The following is a 23228-nucleotide window of genomic DNA, read 5'->3' as shown; positions in this document are numbered from 1 at the left end:
CTAGACGTACCCTTAAAGACTGACAGATTTATTTGGGCATCAGCTTTTATTGGTAAAAAACACTTCGTCAGAAGCATCGTTGTACGTTCTAATTTGTATAAGAGCTTAATGCTAATGGGTTTTATTTTCCCCGCTTATTTACTGACTGTTCACTATCCAAAATTTTTCTTGTTAATAACCCGTACGGCTAAGTAAGGCCACTGCACTTGCACTGAGATGGGAATATGATCAGCCTTGGGAGACATTCATCACTTGCTTAGAAACACAAGCACAGATTCACAGTGTATCTCTGTAGCACATAGAAACCTAGGGCCAGCTTCTCCTCCCATGAATTGTAGTAGGAGTCACTGGAGTTACAGTCTGGTAAGTGAAAGAGGAATAAGACCCATTGAGCTCACTATTGTGATTATTGTTATATCCTTGTTGGGTTTTATGGGCATTTCGAAAAAAATTGTACTCTTGGAAAAATTGAGGTGTATGGGTTCTTTCGAAAAAGGGGTTTTTTTTCCCCGAAAGAACCTTGTCTAGTCTGTGGGGGTTTTTTTTCCCCAAAAAAGTGTTTGGACGCGATTATGCAAATGAAGTGGGAGATTTGTAAATCCATGCTTCATTTGAATTTTCGATCTGCTTCATTTATATTCCGCTTTTGAGAGAGGAATGCAGTCTAGATGAGCCCTGTTAGTTCTCTAAGGTGCCACAGGACTACTCATTGTTTTTAAACTTACAGACAAACACGGATACCTCTCTGAGATTTATTTGGGCATAAGATTTCCTGGGAAAAAAGCACTTCATCAAAAGCATTGTTGTTTATTCTAATTTGTGCAAGAGGTGAATGCTTATGAGTTTTATTTCTCCCAATCATTTACTGACTGTTCACTGTCCTACATTTTTGTTGATGATAACCCATATGGCTAAGTAAGACAAGAAAACACATCAGTGATTTCACTGTGCCTTGTTTTTATTAGTCCCAAATCATGGATCAAGTCAGATGTAATTGTAGTCCAAATGATTTATAGGTTGCAATATTTAGTTCCACTAGCACTGGACAAGCATATAATTTCATATGCCAGCCAGAACATCTATAGCCCAAACTTTAGCTCACACATCAATGAGCAAAGTGCATATGGAAATGTAAAATGGCCCCAAGAGCTTTCATGTATGGCTGATTTAATTGAATACCAATACATCTGAGACGGATGCTACTTTTTCATGTTGCACACAAGTTATTAGTTCCCCAACTGTAGAAAACAGAGTATGGTTGAATGATTTAAAATCCAGATGAGAGGGGTTTATTGTGAAGCTTAAAAAGCTGTTTAAAGAGAAAAAAGAAATAGAAATGAAGTTCAAGCATCCCCAAAATTAGCCCAAAAAAGAGAAACAAAACAGGCTCAGGAAAAACAGTACAATTCTGGATCAGTGCTGGAAAACATGATAATCTCAGCAATTAGAGCAACAATGGGCAACCTAGACGAGTGAATGGGACAAATGAGTGGTTCTCCTTCATTTCAGTGAGCCACAAGATTGTCGAAACCAAGATGATCTTCTGGGATGGGATCATTTTCACTGCACTTGCGTACCTAGAATATAGAGGGTGTGTCAAATGAAGTGTAGCAGCACTTTCCTTGGATGCAGTGGGCGCACAGTCAGTGTTATGTGCAATCAGCAAGCACCTCACTTCACATGCCCTGGCTTTACATATGTGTCACTTTAGTAATACCAGTAGGAAAAAACTGGACAGAAAGCAGCAGGAGCTGGCAACCCTGTGCGTGGGCAATGGTAAACAAACCATCTTGTGGGCCACACAGGATGCCCACCACTGAATTAGAGATAGAAAAGACCTCCATATTATGGCTAGGCCCAAATCAAACCAAACTTTTGATCCAAACACTTTTCTGGATTAAAACCTGGACCCACATGGAATGGCTTCAGTCTGTTGTCTCATTGTTTACTTGTGCTTCACATCTGCCTATATCTATCCGTTGTGTCTGACTCAGAACATAGAATCATAGAATACTAGAATCAGCCGCTTTTCCGGAATAAGCTGCGAGCTGTCTACACTGGCCCTTGAATTTCCGGAAAAGCAACGATGCTCTACTGTACAAAATCAGCCACTATTCTGGAAAAACTATTCTGCTCCCGCTCGGGCATAAGTCCTTATTCCGGAACACTGTTCCGGAAAAGGGCCAGTGTAGACAGCCCAGTAGTCTTTTCCGGAAAAAAGCCCCGATCACGAAAATGGCGATCGGGGCTCTTTTCCGGAAAAGCGCGTCTACATTGGCCACAGACGCTTTTCCGGAAAAAGGGGTTTTCCGGAAAAGCAGCCTGCTAATGTAGACGCTCCTTTTCCGGAAAAACTGAAAACGGAATAGTATTCTGTTTTAAGCATTTCCGGAAATTCATGCCAGTGTAGACACAGCCGATGTGTAGGCTCCGGGGTGGGAATGTGGGAAGGGGTGAGAAGTGCAAGCTCTGGGAGGAAATCTGGATAAGGAGGTGGATAAGGAAACGCTGGCTGGGGGGGGGGGGAGGCTCCAGACCGAGCAGTGTTGGGGTCAGATGTAGGGTTAGGGTACTAAGCAAGCCACAGACTTCTGGATGTGAGGGTTCAGAAATTTGGGTTGGGGTATGTGAGGGGCTCAGAGCTGGGGGTTCCAATGTATGATAGGCTCAGATGTAGGGTCTGGGGGGGTGCAGGAGTGTTATGATGCTGTGGCCAGATGGGGGCTTGGCCCCAATTGGGGGGTTTGTTGGCCAGGCTTCATTTTCAAATAAAATACTATGTCAGACACAAAAAGTTTCTTCATTGTCTTTATTTCTGAGAAGGGCAGGGAACCTGTTTTGAGTCAGGGGTCACTGACCCACTGAAAAGTCAGTTGGGGGCCACACAAGTGAGATGCAAAAAAACCCTTCTCCAACCCCTCTCCCAGCTTCACTAATGTGACCCCAACTGTGTTGGTGGGAGCAGGGGTCATAGTAGTGGGGAAGGGTGCTAGTGGGTGCTTTGGCAGGGGACAGGGTGCCAGTGGGGACAGAGTTCTGTGGCTGGGGGCGGGAGAGGGGAGAGGGGACAGGGTGCCAGTGGAGAAAGGTTTCTGAAGCTGGGGAGTGGGGAGAGGGAGCTGGGGTGAGGGAACAGGGACGTGCAGAGAGGGAACAGGGTGCCAGTGGGGAGAGGGAGCTGGGGAGAGGGAACAGGGGCGTGGAGAGAGGGAACAGGGTGCCAGTGGGGAGAGGGAGCTGGGGAGAGGGAACAGGGACGTGCAGAGAGGGAACAGGGTGCCAGTGGGGAGAGGGAGCTGGGGAGAGGGAACAGGGGCGTGGAGAGAGGGAACAGGGTGCCAGTGAGGACAGGTTTCTGCAGCTGGGGACAGGAGAGAGGGAACAGGGTGCCGGGAGGTCAGGGGACAGGGTGCCAGTGAGGACAGATTTCTGCAGCTGGGGACAAGGGAGAGGGAACAGGGACGTGCAGAGAGGGAACAGGGTGCCGGGAGGTCAGGGGACAGGGTGCCAGTGAGGACAGGTTTCTGCAGCTGGGGACAGGGGAGAGGGAACAGGGTGCCGGGAGGGCAGGGCATAGAGTGCCAATGGGGACAGGTTTCTGAGGCTGGGGAGTGGGGAGAGGGAACAGGGGAGTGGGAAGAGGGAACGGGAGAGGGGAAAGGGGAGTGGGGAGCAGTGGGGGCAGAGTCCCCTGCACCCGCCTCCTCCCAGGACTCTCCCCCCACGCCAGAGGGAAGCCGGCTCGTGCCTCCTCCGGGGCCGGTGCGTGCCTCACATGGCGCAGCCAAACCCCCCCCTCCTGTGGCGCAGCCAAACCCCACGGGCACTTGCCCCAGGGCCAAACCTCCTCTCGGGGTGCAGCCAAGCCCCCGCCCGTGTCTTCCCCGGGGCCAAACCCCGGGGCCGATCCCCGCTCCCGTGGCGCACGGAAACCCTTGCACTCGACTCACCTCTCCTGCGGTGCAGGGAAGCCGCCGCACTCCTCCTCCAGGGACGACGCCCTCTCCCGCAGTGCACCAGGTACACCACAGAGCTGTGGGAGGGGAGCAGCCAGCGCACTTCCGGAACCTCTGGAAGTGGCGCAAAGCTGCAGGCAGGACTTCCGTCCACCCCGCAGTAAGCCGGCAGTACGCTGGAGGTAGGTAGTGGGGCTTCTCGTGGGTGGGGGGATAATGGAGGGTGTGGGGGCCCGAACGCCTTGTGATCGACTGGTTGAGGCCTCGCGATCGACCGATTGGTGACCACAGCTCTAGACCTTTAATCATTTTTGTTGCTCTTCTCTGAATCCACTCCAATTTCTCCCCATCTTTCTTGAAATTTGATGCCCAGAACTGGGCACAATATTCCAACTGAGGCCTAACCAGTGCAGGGTAGAGTGGAAGAATCACTTCTCCATGTCTTGCTCACAACACTCCTGTTAATGCATCCCAGAATCATGTTTGCTTTTTTTGCAACAGTGTCACACTGTTGACTCATATTTAGCTTGTGGTCCACTGACCCCCTAGATCCCTTTCTGCCGTACTCCTTACTAGACAGTTGCTTCCCATTCTGTATGTGTGAAACTGACTGTTCCTTCCTAAGCGGAGCACTTTGCATTTGTCCTTATTAAACTTTATCCTATTTACCTCAGACCATTTCTCCAGTTTGTCCAGATCATTTTGAATTATGACCCTATCCTCCACAGCAGTTGCAACCCCTCCCAGCTTGGTATCATCTGCAAATTTAATAAGCATACTCTCTATCCCAAAATCTAAATCGTTGATGAAGATATTGAATAGAACCGGTCCCAAAACAGACCCCTGCGGGACCCCACTTGTTACACCCTTCCAGCTTGATTGTGAACTCTCTGAGAACAGTTACCCAGACAGTTATGCACCCTCCTTATAGTAGCCCCATCTAAATGTCTACACTACAGTAACTACAGCTGTAGCTCTCTACTGTAGACAATCCAAGTAATCTGTGTCTCTGAGAGGTGGCAGATAGGTTGATGGAATATTCTTCTGTTGACCTAGCTAGGTTTGTAGTGGGAATTAGATTGACCTAACTACATCAGGGTATGTCTACACTACAGCACTACAGTTGTTTGATGTACCCCCCAGACTTCTCTCAAGTACCCCTGAGGGTATTCATACTACTGGTTGAGAAACACTGGTTTAAAGCGGTGTTTTTTATAAAGTACCCCATTTAAAACATTATGGCTACGTCTAGACTGGCATGATTTCTGGAAATGCTTTTAACGGAAAAGTGTTCCGTTCAAAGCATTTTCGGAAAAGAGCGTCTAGATTGGCACGGACCCTTTTCCGCAAAAGCACTTTTTGCGGAAAAGCATCCGTGCCAATCTAGACGCGCTTTTCCGCAAAAAAGCCCCGATCGCCATTTTCGCAATCGGGGCTTTTTTGCGGAAAACAAAGCTGAGCTGTCTACACTGGCCCTTTTGCGCAAAAGTTTTTGCAGAAGGACTTTTGCCCGAATGGGAGCAGCATAGTATTTCCGCAAGAACACTGGCAATCTTACATGAGATCGTCAGTGCTTTTGCGGAAATTCAAGTGGCCAGGGTAGACAGCTGGCAAGTTTTTCTGGAAAAATGGCTGATTTTCCGGAAAAAATGGCCAATCTAGACGCAGCCTGGTTGAGAAACACTGGTTTAAAGCCGTGTTTTTTATAAAGTACCCCATTTAAAACATTATAAGTGTCCCCAATGCACCCACCCTTCCCCCAGATCCAGGCATCCCCAGCCCCCCCCGCTCCAACCTAATGCCCCTTCTGCCCCAGAACACCCCCTCCCCCGCTCTAATCCAATGCCCATCTCCCAGAGCCAGGCACCTCCTGCTTCCCTGCCCTAGCCCAATCCCTCTCCCCCTTCCTCAGAGCCAGGCAGGGTAACCTACCTTTACAGTGGCTGCTCCTGCCACTTGGCCCTGCCTTGGAAGCTTTGATTGCACAGGGAGCACGCGGCCCGACAGCTGCTACCTTAGAGGGAGCATTTTCTAATCGGTATGATTGTAAGGAAATGCTCCTATAAGAAACTGCTATCAGAAGTAGCACAATCCTACAGGGAGCATTTCCATACAGACCAGGTTTGCCACAACTCATGGTGCTGTGTGCTCTGCTCCCACCCCAGCCCAGCACCCCCCCTCCCCAGTGTGGCGCCCGGGGGCAACTACCCCCCCCCCGTCCCTTCCCCTCACTATGCCTCTGCCTAGCGTGGTGCCCAGGGGCAACTGCCCTCCTCCCCCGCTCCCCCCTCGCTACGCCTCTGTGCCGGGAGCCCGGAACATCCGGCTGCATCCTCCACCCAGCCCGGTCCAGGGCTTGTGGGACCCAGCACTGCATGGGCACTCTGGAAGCCCGGAGCACCCTGGCAGCCACGCTGAGGCCTGGTATATTTTTCCCGCAGCCTGGTACCAGGCTGTGGCCCATAGTTTGGGAAACACTACCCTACTCCATTGTAATGAGCCTAAATGAGTGGACTTTTAAACTAATAAGGACTCAAGTGACTTTCTTTGCCGATATGTAAATGTTGATAGGTGTCGGTGGAAAATCGAATCCTTCCAAGCCTAATTATAAGCGATAGGCTGCATATAGCGTGCCAAGTCATAGCTGTGCTAAGGGAGTCAGTGCATTGCAGCAGAGGAAAGCACCAGAGGTATTCTCCCACTAGAGGACAGAGCAGCCAATGCCTCTGGGATTGAGCATGTTTTACTGTGCTTAGTGTAACCCACACACCTTCTGGGTGTGGTGCACTGTCCCATCTAGTGGCACTGAGATCAGTACAGAAAGAAGAATGAGTCTGTTCTACAGCCTGTACAGCCAGCTGGCTTTTAGCTCATGCGGGAGAGACTCATGCACTAAGCTGCAGAAGTCCCACCTTCAATTCTGCCTTTCTATGTTGCACTTCACATTGTGTAAATAGTTCTTAATTTTCACTCAATTAAAGTGCATGGAGTGGTACTCAGCAGCCCAGCAGAGGTATTTCAACATCTAACTTTTACTGGTTACAATGCGAGTAAGGTGCCCAAGTACCTCTGAAGAGCTGGGCCAGGATGATTACTGTGATTTTTAAGAGAACACAGCCTCTCCCCCCACAACTTCTAACCTCTCTGTGCTAGCAGGCTCAGGAGGGGTGCTGGCTTCCTCCCCTCCCCCCAGATGTTTAATGCTGGTGCTGGTGGTGGTATGTCCTCACACCTTATGCTCATGGAGGATTTGAGTTGCTCTCAGCACAAACGTACCAGAGGAAATGTAGAAGGGGGCTTCACAGTTGGGTCTCTCATATGGGACTGCTAGAGCTACTATAACAGCTACCACCAAATTCTGAGGTTGTAGAGACTTTGAATCTGAGGCCCAGGGCCTGACGTTAGGCAGTTGCCATATGGTCAAGTTAGTGGGCTCACTAGCCAATACAGTATAGAAGAATAATTCCCTTCAGTGAAGGAATTGCTGGGTGAAAGTCTTTGACCTCTGTTATGTAGGGCAGTGGGTCTCTGCCAGGAGTGCCCATACCTTTTGGGGTACCCAGAGGTCTTCCAAGAGGTACATTAACTCATCTTGACAGTTGCCTAGTTTTACAACACTGCATAAAAAGCACTAGTGAGGTGTACACAAACTAATATTTCATACAGACAAAATAAGAAAGCAAGCAACGTGTTGAGTGATAGCGTGTGGTGACACTTTTGTATTCTTATGGCCCATTTTGTAAACAATGGGTTTTGAAGTTTAGGTGGACGCAAGACAACTCAGACTCCTGAAAGGGGTACAGCAGTCTGGAAAGGTGGTGAAACACCGATATAGGAGGTCAGATGAGGGGGTTATCAGGGCTGTCCTTAGGATTTATGGTGCCCTAGGCGGGATTATTAAACTGGTGCACCTATGCCTGACTTGCTCTTCCACCCCCAATCCCGTCCCCTTCCCAGAGACCCCAACAGCCAATCCCTTCCCTCAGGCTGTGCTTCAGGCAGCGCATTCGGCTCTCTCTAGGACCCAGAAATGAAGGCACTGGTGTTTCCCAGACCTGTCTGCCAGGGAATTCCTGATCCTCAGTGATTCTTAGTAGTGTCACAATTGGTCCCTCCAATCCAAGAATCTTCTCCCCCAGCAGACCACCAACCTGTAGTTCCTGCCCATGAAATCCTCTCTGTCTTCATGGCACATCCACTGGAGGTCCCTGCCACTGTTCCATCACTGGCCATCCTAAGATCACACAGCACTGAACCTGGAAGGAAAGCATCTAAACACCTTCTATACCCTCCAAAACTCCGGTTTGATGCCTCTGCGCTCAGCTCTCTTTCAGGGTCCATGAGCCTCCTTCCCTGGCTCCGGCGAAAGGTGAGAGGCGGGGCAGTGATGACGGCCAATAAAACAAACGCACAACACCCGTTGTCGGGGGTCTGGAGCTGCTTTCTTCCACCCCAATATGTGAAGAGAGTCTACCTTGATGCTACAGGAATCACCCTTCAACAACTCATGTTGGGAGGAGAGGGGCTAATTCATCCTCGCTAGTATCTATTATCATGCTTTTTAGCCAGGTGGAGGTGTTTGGAGCTCAGAGTTGCAAAGCAACTCCCATTGCAGTCCCTAGGAATTAAGTCCCCTAAACAGTTTAAGGGTGTAAGCCTGGGTGCTCTGTCCTTTTACTTTCTATCAACAGCTCAGTGGCAACCATTAGCTAGGGAAGACCCATCTGTCCCAGTCTGACTGCCATGGGAGCATCTGGAGTAGCACCATTAAGTATCTCTGTTGCACCTCCAGGATGTGATTCCCCAGCATTTGGCTCCCAAAACAGGTGGGGGGGGGGGGACTAGCAGAGCACGTGGGGTTAAAAGCAGCTTTCTGAGGGTAAGTCTGTCTGGCGGAAGGTTTTTCTAAAGCAGCAGTCCCGGCGCTGAGTTAGCTCTAAGCGGGAGTTCTTCCCTCTTGGAAAAGAATGCGGCCTCTGTGCTTGTGGAATCCAGCGGTTCACAGAGCTGTTATGTGCATCACTGGCTGAGCGAGGGCACAGCTGAAAGGAGTTAACTGTTTCCAGGAGGCCAGTGATGCAACCTACGCATGTTTGGGGAAGGGGGGGGCAAAGAGGACACCCAGATTCCTCAGGCCCGGGAAGAAACCCGAAGGCCCTGCCGGGGGCATCTTTGCTCTGAGCTGCATGTGGAAACGCAGGGCCCGCCTGTACATTGCAACCCACCCCGCGCGTAGGGCTAGTCTAGCCGCCCCCCAAAAGGTGGTGCCTGGCATGTGGAGCTTGTTAAGGGTTTATACTGAGCTTGTTTTTTGAACAGGGTGGGCCAAAGGAAACATACCAGTGCAGAATACACCTCATCAGCTCCCCCCGACCGCAGGCACTCGCCTGGCTGCCGCTGGAGCCAGTTAAGAGCAGTGAGTGGGAGAGAGAGAGAGGGAGGTGGCATTGCTGGAACACGAACTTGGCAGCGGAGAGCTGCAGCTGCTCAGGCCACCCCTCCCGTGGCCATACCTGACTGTTAATTCTTGTTCAAGAGCAGCTGAAGGAAGCCCAAGAAGGAAGCCCATTCATCACCGCTGGCTCCCATGGCCAATGCTAATACTGAAATAACAGGGAAGGCCAGTGTGGTTGGGATTAGCGCCGCTTGTTCCGAAAAGCCAGGGCTGTCAGGCAAGAGGGCAAATCCGTGTATGAGCTGATGGCAAATGGAGGGTTGAAGTATGCAGGGGTTAGTCCTAGACGGCTCTCCTCCATCTTTCCAGTGTACACAGCTGGGATGTCTGTACTGCCCCTTTAAATGTCTCTTGGTTGGACTCCGCCGTTGGCTCAGACGCTCAACCATTTTGGGTGCATTTCAGTGCAGACTGTTACAGATAACGTACACTCAGGCCCCGCACCCTCCTGGGGCCCCTGCTTTTGTTGTGCTCTTTCCATTGCTCTTGTAATCGCACACAAAGACTGAAAATATCTGTCAAATTACGCATCCCCAAAGAGCAACGTCAGGGTTTCTTTTAAGATGGACGTGAATTCCGGACTCAACGACACATGGCAGAACGCCCCAAACATACAGACCTAAGAACTGCCAGCTTGAGCAGTCTAGCTAATCTCAGCGACTAGGCCAGGGTCCTAGCCATACTGGCTCAGCCCAATGGTCCATCTAACCCAGCATCCTGTCTTGGGACAGCGTCAAAAACTTCAGCAGGCATACACAGACCAGAGCTATTTCACATGATCTTTCAGGCCCATTTCGTGGCAGTGGAAAGTTTGGGGACACTTGGAATATGGGGGTTCAATATCATGTGTCCTAGTGTCTTCACCGTCCGGGAGTGTGCGTCTGCACTGAGCTTGGGCTAGATTCAGAGCTTCCAAAGGGGTCCCATGTAGACTCAGGTAAAGTACTGGATAATGTTGCCAAGACCTGTCCGGGTGTGGGGAGGGGGAAGGAAGACCCAACCAAAGCGTTTGCAGGGCCCAAGGTAGCACATTGACAGCGGGGCCCAGCCGTGCATAAATGTGACATCATGGTGACATCACCCAGACACAGTGCGGGACCCTGAGGATGCGGCATTTTGGCCTAAGGCTGGGGCCTCACAGGTGGGCTCTGCCGAGGTGAGCCGGCTCCCAGCTTGATGTCTACCCGGCTCTCTGGGGCCTGCTTACAGCCCACCCTCTGATTCCGGCTCCAAGCAGCTTCCCCTGCCTTGCGGATCAGGCCAGCCCTGCCCAGCACTCTGCTGAGGCTGCTCCAGCCACTGTGCCTCAGTTACTCAGGAACCGAGCCGCCTGTGCTCCCCAGCCAAGCCCACCGCCAGAGCCTGTCTCCGCTTTGGCCCTCTGGCTGACGGGGCTACCCAGCCGTGCAGCCGCCTCCCTGCTCCCCACGCAGCGAGCCCACCTGGCAGTTGTGCAGTGGTCCAGAAAGCAGCGTGCACCAGCACTGCCACCCCCCAGGCCAGGTCAATAGGCTCAAACCTGGGGGAGAGGGAAGGCTTTGTGCAGAGAACTGAACATCAGGCCCGGCCAAAGAATCTGTACATACACAGAGCAGGGCCCAAGGCAACCGCCTTGCCCTAAGGCTGGGCTGGGGGAGAAGATTGGGGAGTGGTGTCTAAGCCGGGTTGGGGAAACCTCAAGCCGGGGTGCCAGATGTGGCCCAGGGCTTGTCTGGATCCAGCCCCTAAGACACAGTCCCCCTCCCCGCCATAGCATTGGGGCACAGGCACTGGCGTTCCAGCCCCCTGCTGGCCTCGCCTCGTGGGGCTGGAGCACACAAACTCTACTAGGCTGGGCCCCTTTAGGCTCTGGTGTACAAGGGGACGCTGTGTGTGTGTGTTGGGGGGGGGGGTGTCTTCCGCCTGTGTGTGTGTGTGTTGGGGGGGGGGGTGTCTTCCGCCTCAGTTGGGGGAAGGGGGCACATCAGTGAGGGTTTTGTTTTCACTTGTGTGTGGCCCGCCCCCCTCGATTTTTTTTGTGGGTCAGCAGCTCACAACCCAAAAACGGTTCTCCAAAGCTTTTGTCAAAGCCGCCACGTGACCTCACACTATGGCTTTGCCTCAGCTGCCCATTCTGGGCTGCCAGTTGGTGTGGGGGGTGGCGAGAAGCTTAGCACTGACTCATGAGCGCGGCGGTGGCTAACGCGGTAATATTTACAACACAAGACGCTGCAGCCGGCATGTTGGAACCTCTCCCGGCCTGCAGCGTGCCCCACCTCTGCTCCACCCGTTGCTCCCAAAACCCCAGCCTGCCTCTTCCCCAGAGGCCCTGCCCTAGCTGCTACCTGTCCCTTGCTGCGCTTCCCCTCCCCTCCCGCCACACAGCTCAGGGCTGGGCTCAGCAGCCACCGGACTCAGGTAGGGAGCTGGCATGGATGATGAATTTGTGCCTCCCTGATAACTGGTCTTTGGGGGGGGGGGGGGAGCACGGACACCCTCCGTGGGGCCCTGGGTAAAGTGTGTGTGGGGGGGGGCAGAGCTTTGGGTGGAGAGCACCAGGCCAGCCTCCCACAGGCAGCCCAGCGCACTGCCCAGCGCATGCTGTGCCCCCCCCAGCCCCGGGGCAGCTGCCCCAGTTCCCCCACCCCGTGGCAGGCCTGACACTGGGGGGCGGTGAGAGGCGCTGGCTGGGCACGGCCCGGGCTCCTTGTCAAGCAGCCTTGCTGGGGCCAAGCGCGTTTTGTGCACGAGGCAAAATATTAATTGCGGCCCCCCCCCGCCCCCCAGTACGATGCACCCGGGCCCCCCCCCCCCAGTACGATGCACCCGGGCCCCCCCCCAGTACGATGCACCCGGGGCCAGCCCCCCCCCAGCCCCGTCCTTGTGCCAGCCTGCAGCGGGGCTCTCGGCACAGAGCACCACGGGGTGCCGGCCCCTGCGCGCTGCAGGCCGGTCAGTTGCGGGGGGGCGGGCTCCAGGCGCCCAGCTCTGCCCGGCTGGGGGCGGCAGCCGCCGGGAGGGGAGCGGGCGGGCACAGGGACCCTGGGGAGACGCGGGCCCTTTAACGCTGCCCCGCCCACCCCGAACACGGGCCAGCGCTGACCGCTCAACCGAACCTCACTCCCCCAGCGCCCCGCCTGGCTTCGGCGCTGATTGGCCGCGCGGCGCCCCTCTGCCCCGCCTTGCGCGGGGCCGGCCAATCGGCGCGCCTGGCGAGGCAGACAGCGGGGGTGAGTGTGAGTGGGGCCGGAGCCGGAGAGCCGAGGCGCCGAGGGGTGGTAACTCCTGAGTGGGGGCTGCCCCCGCCCTCAGGGTAAGGGCTGAGCTGAGGGGTGGGGGTCCGAGCCCCCCCCCGCGGGCAGGGCTGATGGGATCTCCTTACCCCCCCCCAAAGGGCTGATGGGATCTCCTTACCCCCCCCCAAAGGGCTGGTGGGATCTCCTTACCCCCCCCCCCCAAAGGGCTGGTGGGATCTCCTTACCCCCCCCCAAAGGGCTGATGGGATCTCCTTACCCCCCCCCAAAGGGCTGATGGGATCTCCTTACCCCCCCCCAAAGGGCTGGTGGGATCTCCTGTTCGTCCCCCCCCTCGCGGGCAGGGCTGATGGGATCTCCTTACCCCCCCCCAAAGGGCTGATGGGATCTCCTTACCCCCCCCCCAAAGGGCTGGTGGGATCTCCTTACCCCCCCCCCAAAGGGCTGGTGGGATCTCCTTACCCCCCCCCCAAAGGGCTGATGGGATCTCCTTACCCCCCCCCCCAAAGGGCTGATGGGATCTCCTGTTCGTCCCCCCCCTCGCGGGCAGGGCTGATGGGATCTCCTTACCCCCCCCCAAAGGGCTGGTGGGATCTCCTTACCCCCCCCAAAGGGCTGGTGGGATCTCCTTACCCCCCCCCGCGGGCAGGGCTGATGGGATCTCCTTACCCCCCCCCCCCCAAAGGGCTGGTGGGATCTCCTTACCCCCCCCCAAAGGGCTGGTGGGATCTCCTGTCCCCCCCCCCCCCCACGGGCAGGGCTGATGGGATCTCCTTACCCCCCCCAAAGGGCTGGTGGGCTCTCCTGTTTCCCCCCCCCTCGCGGGCAGGGTTGATGGGATCTCCTTACCCCCCCCCCAAAGGGCTGGTGGGATCTCCTTACCCCCCCCAAAGGGCTGGTGGGCTCTCCTGTTTCCCCCCCCCCTCGCAGGCAGGGTTGATGGGATCTCCTTACCCCCCCCAAAGGGCTGGTGGGATCTCCTGTTCGCCGCCCCCCCCCCTCCCGGGGCAGGACTGGTGGACTCTCCTGCCCCCCCGTGGGCGGGGCTGATGGGCTCTCTTCCCCCGCCCCCCCCCCCCCGCCCCACACACTGTGCTGGAGGCGGAGCCAGGGCTCGGCCTAAGCGATGGTTTAAGGCCCCCAGCACGTGGTGGTGGGGGGGGGGGATTTGCTTGTTTTACTACGTGGCAGGACCCCCCAACCTGTTCATCCTTAGGGCCCGATGGGACCTTGCTCTGCCCGGCGCTGGGGTGGGGGTTGGTCCTTGGTTCCTCGCGACAGGGGCCGGGACAGTTGGCTGGTCGCTCCTGTCCTTCTGGGAGCTGGAGCAGGGAACTGGGAGAAGAGGGCGGGGGGAGTGGTGGGCCCCTGCGGGCAATGACTTATTTCCTAAGAGGAGCATGCAAGGCTGGGGGAACCACACCCTGTTCCCTCTTGCTTTGCCCCAGCTCTCACTGCTCAGTCCCCCCCTTCCCCCCAGGGAGATGCTGGTCTGGTTTCTCTGGTGCCAGGCCCTGCGTGCCCGCTTGGTGCCAAGCACACCTCAGATTACATCACTGCCTCAAGCATGCCCCCCCCAATCCGCTGTGCTTTATGCTGGCTGACCTAGGGAGTTGAGGGGCTACCCCATTAACCGAGCCCTCTCCAGGGCCATCCCCAGCTACAGCCTTCCCTTTAGCAGCTTCTACGGGTGACTTCTCCCAGCAGGCAGCGGTGGAGAATGGGCTAAAGTCCACCGGGGTCACACCCTGTGCTCTCCCTCTGTACTGAGTGGCTCCCACACCGCCCTGCTGAAAGCCACATAGGAGTCCCAGACAGCTTTGTATTAAAGGACAGGAGCAGGAATCAGGACTTTGCTGCTCTGGGAAATAACGAAACTGAGCAGGATTAGAGCCCGTCTCGTTACCAGACAGGGGTGACTTGCAGGGCTTTGTGCAGGTGCAGGCTGAGACAGAATTCTGCCCTACACTGGCTCACACTGAACAGAAACACCCTGGCTTGTTTTGAGTGCGCAGGAACAAATTCTTACCCTACAGGGAGAAATCACACACAAAGTCCCGGTGGCTGAAAGAACGCTCACAAGAAAGTGAACTTAAATCGTGGATACATCACTCCGCTCTGCCGGTTTGCTTTCCTTATTGCTTCTCGGCCAAAGGTCAGACTCTTAAAGAGGATCTTTATATATTGCGCAATAGGATCCTACTAGAGCATGACCTTTTGTAGCAGGTTTGTGTGTGTTTGTAGAGTACCTCATACGTGGCTCTTTGAGAGCTACATGCCGTGTTAATAATGCAGAATCATAGCCTGAAGTAGGAAATTTATCTCTGCACAGACCCATTAAAGTTGGGGGATCAGCATGAGTTTAGAACAGGTTTTGTTCCTACCCATAATTCAGGAAGCAATAGATTTCTATTGCAATCCCCAACTAGACCAACATTGGTTTCACAATCATTTCAGCATAGTTGCTTTGCCCTCAACACACTTTTGGGGCAAGCACTTGTTTTATTTTACTTAATTTGTAAGGTGAAATAATCTTGATTGCTTCAGGCTGATGTTAAATATCAATCATATTGATCAGATCAAACTGCTTAAAAGACACATTCCTTCCCCATACATGTAAATGGGGCTGGGTGCCAGGAAACCACCAGTCAGCATTCTGTGATGAAGCAGCCAAGCCAGGACGTACAAAACGATCACACGGCTGCATGGGGCTGCAGTCGAACACGGTGACACTAACAAACCCGCGCTAGGTTCTAGGGATGTAATAGTCTAGTCGATTAACCGATAAACAAAAGCTTATAGGTTAATGTTATAGGCGACATGCATTTCCCTCACCCCACCCGTGCCTGTACATATTTTAGCAGGCAGCACTGCTCAGTTCTGGCTCACACTGGGTCCAGAACCTACTCCTGCTGTGGCTTTGCATTTCAAGTGTATTTGGAGCCAGGCAGGCAGGCAGCCTGTCTCAGTTCCAGCTTATGCAGAGTCTGGGAGCTCAGATCCACCTTAGACAAGGGCTGCTACCACCCTCCGCTGGGAAATAGGCAGCCGGTCCACAAGGGGCGTTGGTTTTTAAACTGCGGACAAGCTCCCACCTGACACCCTGCACTGCTGCCTTTGATACAGTGGCTGCCAGCCCCAGCCCCGGGGACTATAGAATAGTTGATTAACCAATAAGAATTCATGAGGTTACTCGACTATTCAATTAACCGATATTTACCCTGCTAGGTTCTGGAAACCTGATGTTTTATCCTAAGCAAAGTCATCCAGCCACAAGATCAGCAGGACGCTAGCCTAGAATTGCTGGAATGAGCTCCTATGAAAAATGAGCATGGTAGCAGTATGGAAAGTTGTCCTGGCAGTGAAGAAACCTTCCAGGCTTCATGAGTTGTAACAGTGACAGTCTCCCTTACTGAAGTAGACACAGACGTCACTCTGAGTGATGCACGTTGCCGAGTATTGTGCTGCTGAGAGCTGTCTATCAGCTGTGCCCTGGCTTAATGGTGCGCATCTCTTGCCAGGCTGCTGTGCTTTTGAGCTCTGGTCACGGTTCTGCCTGTTGGTAAATAACCCTTTTATATCATTACAGTAAAACTAAAATGGCTGTTTTCTCTGACTGGCCCTAGGCGACAACATGCGGCTCTATGGGGGACGAAACAGATCTTTCCAGGCTCCCGTCACTGTCCATAATTATCCAAGCAGCCACGTTTACGTGTTTCAAAATGGCCACCTGGATCCGGATGAGTCATCAGAGGAGGAATCTGACTTCATGGAATTACGTCCAAGGGGCAAGGAGCCGCAGCAGTGCAGTGCTGCCCAAGAGAAAGGGAACGTGGTGCTCCTGGAACGAGAGCTCATGGAGGGCGATAACCTCAACAAGCTAGCCCTGCAGTATGGCTGTAAAGTAAGAGCCACAGCTAGAGGAGGCAGCTGCTTTCATTTCTGCCCTTAGTCTTATTTTTCTATTTGTTTCATGCTTAGGGCTTGTCTGAACTGCATCCCTCTTTCGAAAGAGGGACGTAAATTACACAGATCAAAATTGCAAATGAAGCCAGGATTTGAATTTTCCACGCTTCGTTTGCATAAGGGCTTTTCGAAAGTGAAACTGGTGTCTAGAGGTGGGGGTTTTTTTCAGACTCCCCTCCCCTTTTTCGAAAGATCCTGTACTCGTTTTTTGAGGAATATAGGATCTTTTGAAAACGGGCTTTTTCCCAAAATCCCCGTTTTCGAAAGAACACGTGGTGGCCATTATGCAAATTCAAATCCCGGCTTCATTTGCAATTTCAATCTAATTTACATCCCTCTTTCGAAAGAGAGATGTAATTTAGACATAGCCTTAGTGTCTATGCACATGAATGTTCCAGTGGTCTGACCCAGAAAGGTGACTCTGTGTCCTGTATTTATTGATTTGATACCTGGCTATAAACCAAGGTGATGCAGGGTGCAAACAAGGCTTATAACAACACAAGGAAGGTGTATTCAGCCCCAGACCCAATATGAGTAGTGCTAATGATAAGGAGCTTACATTCTGTTAGTTTAACAGAACAATAGGCTCTAGCTCATAGGAATCTCATAAACCGAGGTGGCTGGGTAACAAAATGGCAGATGAAATTCAAGGTTGATAAGTGCGAAGTAATGCACCTGGCGGGGGGGGGGGGGGGGGGAGAAATACATTTACACAGATAGACTCCAGATTAGCTGTTACCACCAAGAAAAATCTTTGGCTTACTGTGGCTATTTATTTAAAAACATCTGCTCAGTGTGGAGCTGTGGTCAGAAAGGGTAACAGTGTTAGGAAGCATGAGGAGAGGGATGAAAAGAAAACAGACAATGTCATAAGGGTGTAACAGAAATTCATGGTGCACCCACACCTTGAATATCGATTCTCAAAAGCTCCACCTCAAAAAGCACACAGCAAAACTGGAAACAACAAAGAGGAGCAAGGACATGGAAGGATTTCTCTACAAGGAGAGTCTAAAGAGATTTGGGCTGGTTATGTTACAAGCAAACTACGCACGGGGATATAAAATCATGAATGGAGTTGAGAAAGTGAATAGAAAAATAGGTATCCTGCTTTCTCCTCTCCTCCTTCTGTCGCCAGCTGCCACCTTACCGGTGCGGATCGCTGGCTTGTATCGTCAGTGCTGGCTGCCAGCCAACTGGCAAAGAAAAAGCCATTGGGCATCCGCTACGCTGATAAAGGGACTCTTGCTGCAGCGGCTTCCTGTGATGTATTTACATATTTAAAAATGAGGCTGTACAATACCTGGCCCAGGCAACGAAGATGCAGCTGATGGTGCATATTGGCTCATTTAGGAAGAAGAAAGGATGGTGCTTTTTTTTTTTTTTTTTTTTTTTTTTAAAGAGGAATTTATTGATTTCTTAGACTGATTTTCAGGGCAAAAATGCGCAGACCCTAGTGCGGTAATGGGTCTAGCAGAGACGAAAATAATGCTTGGAAAATGCTGTGTGTCAGTTGGTGAATTTGTTACATTGCCCTTCTAGTCGGTCCTGCTCCTCCTCCCCCACACACTTCTGATCTTGAGGCACCTTTGTGCCTCCCCCAACTCTGGTTCCATCCATCGTTTTTGAAGATGAGATGTAGGCTCCTTGGTTAAACAACCAGCACAGCACTGAGAACAGCAGTGCTTAAATACAGGTGGGACCGCCCTGGTCTGGCACCCCAGCACCTGAGTGGTCCCAAACCACAGAGTGTGTCAGACTAGGGGAGGTCAAGGCTGTTTCCCAGCTGTCAACCTTGCACCTGGGTGCGAGCCCCAGCCACGGGGCTCTGCTCCTGGACCTGGCCAGGGCTGCGCTCTCCCCTGTGCCAGCCACGCTGCTGCTGGCATGGCCCCCACTGCCAGAGCAGCACTCGAACCTGGCCAGTTCTGTGGTGCAGCTCCTGGATGTTGCCATACCAAAGAGTGCCGGATTTTAGAGGTACAACCTGTTCTTCAAACAGCTAGGCCAGGGTCTGAAAGATTTCCCCAGCTAAGTTAAGACAGGAACAATAAAAAACCTGGGGATGGGAATGACAAGGCTGAAAACAAATACAACCGATGGTCCCTTGAGATATTATGGAACATGTCTTGAAGGCTCCATCTTTCCATATGTGAAGTACTATCACTTATAAGATTTATTGGGGTCTTAAGAGAGATTGCTAGGAAATCTCTGCAGATTTAGAGGCTACCAGAATACCATCAGGACTGCAACCAGACTCCTGCTTGTAGGTTTCAGTCTCTGTTTTCGCTCTTGATGTTTTGTATTTTTCTGCTTTGTTCTTGAGTCAGAGTGGAGAAAGTATTGTGACGTGTTTCTCCTTTCTGATTTCCATAGGTTGCAGATATCAAACGCGTCAACAACTTCATCCGCGAGCAGGACTTGTATGCTCTGAAGTCCATCAAGATTCCTGTCAAGGCCCACGGGCTGTTAACGGAGATCAGCAACGAATTAAAATCTCAGAACGCGCCTTCCCAGGCTGGGCTGACACTCATTGAGCTCCCGGAGCCTGATGCAGGAGCCACAGGCAGCAGCTGTACTGAAAGCAGACTCCTGAGTGACTACTTTAAGGGGATTGACCAGAATATTGAGAATGCTGTGAAATCAAAAGCCCATTTAAACACCGATTATTGCACAGAAGCACCAAACGGCCCATCATCCCGTTCAGTGGGGCAGAAGGAGCCCAGCAATGGTGCAGACTGTGGAATCCAGTGGTGGAATGCAGTTTGTATCATGCTCCTGATCGGCATAGTCTTGCCAGTATTTTACATTGTCTATGTTAAAACACAGCAGACTGGAGCGGCAGCCCATACCGCAAACGCAACTTTTGCCTCGAATAGCCCCGCTCCTGAATTGGTGGGGAAATTGTCACAGCACCTGGCTGTTGTAGAAACCCCTCAATGGGAGACACGGCACACTACTGCCTCACCTCTCGACCCGGATGCCCACAAACCAGTAACTCCAGCACGGCTGGATTCAGGTGGCTAATTTTTTTCTAAGTGAGCAAACGCACGTGACTGAACATGGGGTGACATAGAATCATAGAATCCTAGGGCTGGAAGAGACTCGAGGTCAAGTCCAGCCCCCTGCCCAAGAGACATGTTTTCTCTGAATGAATAAAGATGTTTTGTAGCTTACTGAGGGTAACAGCCAATTGGCTCCACGTTGATAAACCCTTCCAAGGGCAAGCTGCTTGCCTCAACTTATTCTGTGTGGCAGGTACCTCTCATGAGTGGCCTTGTCTAAAAATCTGAAGTAGGCAGATAGAACGGTGCTCTGGAATACTGTAGGGTTTATGGATTGGAGTGATGCAGTCTCAGTGCTGGTGAGAAGACACTGCTTGTATAGATGGAACATTCCTCCCCCCCCCCCCAAGAACTAAAAGCAACATTTTGCATCTGGCAGAAGCGAGGGGCCTTGCCTATTTAGCCCCCCAGATGGCTTTGTAGTGGGATAAAGTAGCTGTGGTGCTAATACAAACCAGGACACTTGAAACCTTCATATCACTTTATTCTGATCTATGCCAGTATTAAGCTACCGTGAGCGCCGTAAAGGGTCTGTCTGTACACGGAGTCCCTGTGACCTCAGTAGGGCTCCACACAGGTACCTGGTCAGGCCAGAACTTGCTGCAGAACTGGTACTTAAAGGCTGTTAATGAGGGATAACTGCCCTATTAAACCATGATAGCAATAGTCATGTTCAGCCACATAGTCCAATCCTCCAGCAACGTCTGGCTCACTTGCCCCCCAGAAAGCTTGAAACTAGTGTCAGTTGGTCTGGTGGCTTTAGTACCTTCATGCACTTGTGGGCAATCCATACGTCTTTCTTTGCACAATTGGCTTCCTCAAACACCGCATTTCAGTCTAAACAGTGTGTCCCTGCTCTTACAAGGGGCAGGGAGGAGTTTTCTATTTTGTACAGTAATAAAAAGGCAGGGGAAACGAGCCCCCAGTATTTCAGGAGTTTAAAAGAAGCAGCATAACATGTAGCTTGGGGACTGAAAACCTACCCCAGACAAATTTTAGCGCCTGTGTAGTTAGCCATGTTTCTCATCTCCATCCTAAAGTAAGGTCTCTTGAGTGACTCATGGTTATGACAGACTAAGAAATTCTTGATGCATTCTGGCCCACAGGTTTCAGGTGTATTTTTTAAAGACTGATGTACAGTAAATGTTGAATTCATGAAAAGGCTCCTTGCAGTATATGCTCTGAATGTGGATGAAGACTAAGCTTTGGGTAGTTTGACTCTGGAGTAAAAGCCTCTTAAATTGATGAAGTGATTTTTAAAGTCAATGCAGAACTGTATCTCATGGCTACAAACTGCCGTAGAAATTGACATTTTATACAGAAACAGTGCGCATAACATGAGCAAAATCCCCATAACATATTGCCTAGATGTAAGCTAATGTTCAGTGTAACGAAAACTTTAAGGAAGTTAGACTTTTCTCCAGGTCTAGATTAGGGATGTGAAAGATGAACCAATTAACAGGTAAGCATCATCCTAAACAGGAAATGCCTACCAGTTCCGGTAACCAGCAGGTCTGCCACTGACAGGAGCTGCTCCGGCATCCAGAGCAACCTCTGTCCACGAGGACACCGGGCACCCTGTGGGCAGGGGCTGCTCTGCTCTGTCTGTGGGGAGCCCACACCTGCTGCGGATAGGAGTGTGGGGTTGGGGGGCAGGAGCCCTATGGGCTGGAGTAAGGATGTTAAATGGCGTTTAATCGGTGTTATAGAATTAGTACGGTTGTAACATTGTGCAAATCACAGATTAATAAGATGCTCATTAGAAAACACATAAGTTTAATGCAAAATACAGAGAAAGGTTTTTCTCTTTCAGCTATTCAGATACAAGAGTCAATTTAAAAAAATCTAGCAACATTAAGCAGGAAAGGATAGTGTGAAAAAATAACTTCCGAAATGATTTGTTGGATGAATTGCCTGCTGTTGTCACTAGAGGGCACTGTTGTCACAAATACTCAAGTGACAAGGCAAGCTGAAGGAAACTTGTATCTTAAACTTATGACAGTGTTAGTACCAGCCATTTGTCTCCAACTAATTCAAGTGCTGATGGATAGTCTTGTCTAAGGTTCTGAGTTGCGTGTTGAAGTTAAAAATCAAGAGAGAGAAATTATGTCTCGTTAAGATATTTATTGCTGACACTATCGTCTCCTGGCATGAGGCAAATACACAGACAGCATTTACACAGTTATTTGTAATGACTCAAATGAAAAGCATCTGAAAAACCAGCTTCTTGCTGCAACAGGAGCCGGAAAGTACAATGAATCAAGTAAACAGCACCTTTCTATTTGTTTCTTGGTATCATGGCTTAACACTAATTCTTCCTGTGGGAAGCTCTTTAGGGTTCATGGGGGTTTGAGGTAACAGAATTTCTTTTACAAAGGTACCTAGAACATCTGATGTCTTCAAGCCAGCTGTATCCATTTACAATAATATTTTTCTTCTGTGAAGGAAGAAGGGTCTCTTCTATGGGCTAATGTTACATTTCTAAATGAAGAGAAATTCAATAAAAGCATAATGGGAGCGGTTCTGGACTGCTGTCTGTTACTTTCACAGCATTATCTGAACAGTGCATGCATTTTATGTCACAGTTTGCCTTATAAAGAAAAGCAAAATGTAAGACAGAACCATGGCTAGACATGGGTCTGATGAAGAATGTCTTTCAATTGTAAATATTTACAGCAACACTGTAATCACAAAGAAAGCAGAATACTACGGTCATTATGTGTGGGAACAAAATATCCTTGCAAATCCAGTTCCAAACTGCAGAATGCTGGCTAAAAATCTTAAGTGTATTTAGTATGTACATTCCTGTTCAGTGCCAACACGGAAAACATCAAATTCAGACCCGAGTTTCTCACCGTAGAACGCAGACCGGAACGTTGACAGTTCTGCTCTGAAACAGGATTATAAAAATCACCCTGGTTTGCTGTGTTGCAGTGACGTCTTATCAAGCATCTTCAGTTTTTAAAGTCATCTGTCAAACTGCCAGCCAGGAGGAAAAAAACCAGCCTAGCACTGCAGAATCAGGCTGGATTCCTCCTTTGTCAGAGACCACCACCTAACATATTTGCAGGTTAAATTGTCCCCTCTTTGATACCTATGCTGTCAGGGGTCTTGCCTTCATGGAGTTACTTGGGTGAAAATATTTGGACACCCGGAAACAATTCTGTTGGCGCACACAGAGGAACAGAATGTAGCACAGGTGCTCTCGCCCCCGCTAAGCCAACATGGCTAACAGCAATACAAAGTAGCATATTTGAAGCAGTGGATTGCAACTGTGGCTTGCAAGGTGCTTGTGGCCCAATCAGCACAAGCGTTTGGCCCATGTGACAGCCTCAAGGTCAAACATGTAGTCGGATGTAGACCCACCTAACACACAGAGCTGCATATAAGGCCCACAGTGGTAAACAGGTCGAGAACCGCTGACTTAAATACTGTGGAGGCTCAATGGTGAACTGAGCTGCTGATGTAGGTGGTGCCACTTTCGCAGAACTGCTCTTTTGGGATGATAATCCCCATTCCTAGGTGTGAGTGCGCCACGCCCATCTCCTTCCGCCAT

The 23228-nt window shown here is 51.4% G+C and overlaps 1 protein-coding gene across 2 annotated transcripts; it reads left to right on the top strand.

Moving 5' to 3' along the window:
* Positions 1 to 11665: 11665 nt before the first annotated feature.
* LYSMD4 (LysM domain containing 4) lies at positions 11666 to 22194 on the top strand. 2 transcript variants are annotated; one of them, XM_014576617.4, is made up of 3 exons: positions 11666 to 11808; positions 16271 to 16548; positions 18984 to 22194. In XM_014576617.4, the coding sequence occupies exons 2-3, from the start codon at positions 16279 to 16281 to the stop codon at positions 19632 to 19634; spliced, it is 921 nt and encodes a 306-aa protein (XP_014432103.2). In that variant the 5' UTR covers positions 11666 to 11808; positions 16271 to 16278; the 3' UTR covers positions 19635 to 22194. The 2 variants fall into 2 exon arrangements, with proteins under 2 accessions (XP_014432103.2, XP_075753070.1); XM_075896955.2 differs by lacking the exon at positions 11666 to 11808 and adding an exon at positions 12583 to 12703.
* The last annotated feature ends 1034 nt before the right edge of the window (positions 22195 to 23228 follow it).

The sequence above is a fragment of the Pelodiscus sinensis genome, chromosome 14, assembly GCF_052426305.1.
Source record: "Pelodiscus sinensis isolate ZL-2025 chromosome 14, ASM5242630v1, whole genome shotgun sequence".
Classification (NCBI taxonomy): Eukaryota; Metazoa; Chordata; order Testudines; family Trionychidae; genus Pelodiscus; species Pelodiscus sinensis.
Note: the sequence above shows the minus strand (reverse complement) of the source record. Positions and strands in the feature narration are given on the sequence as shown.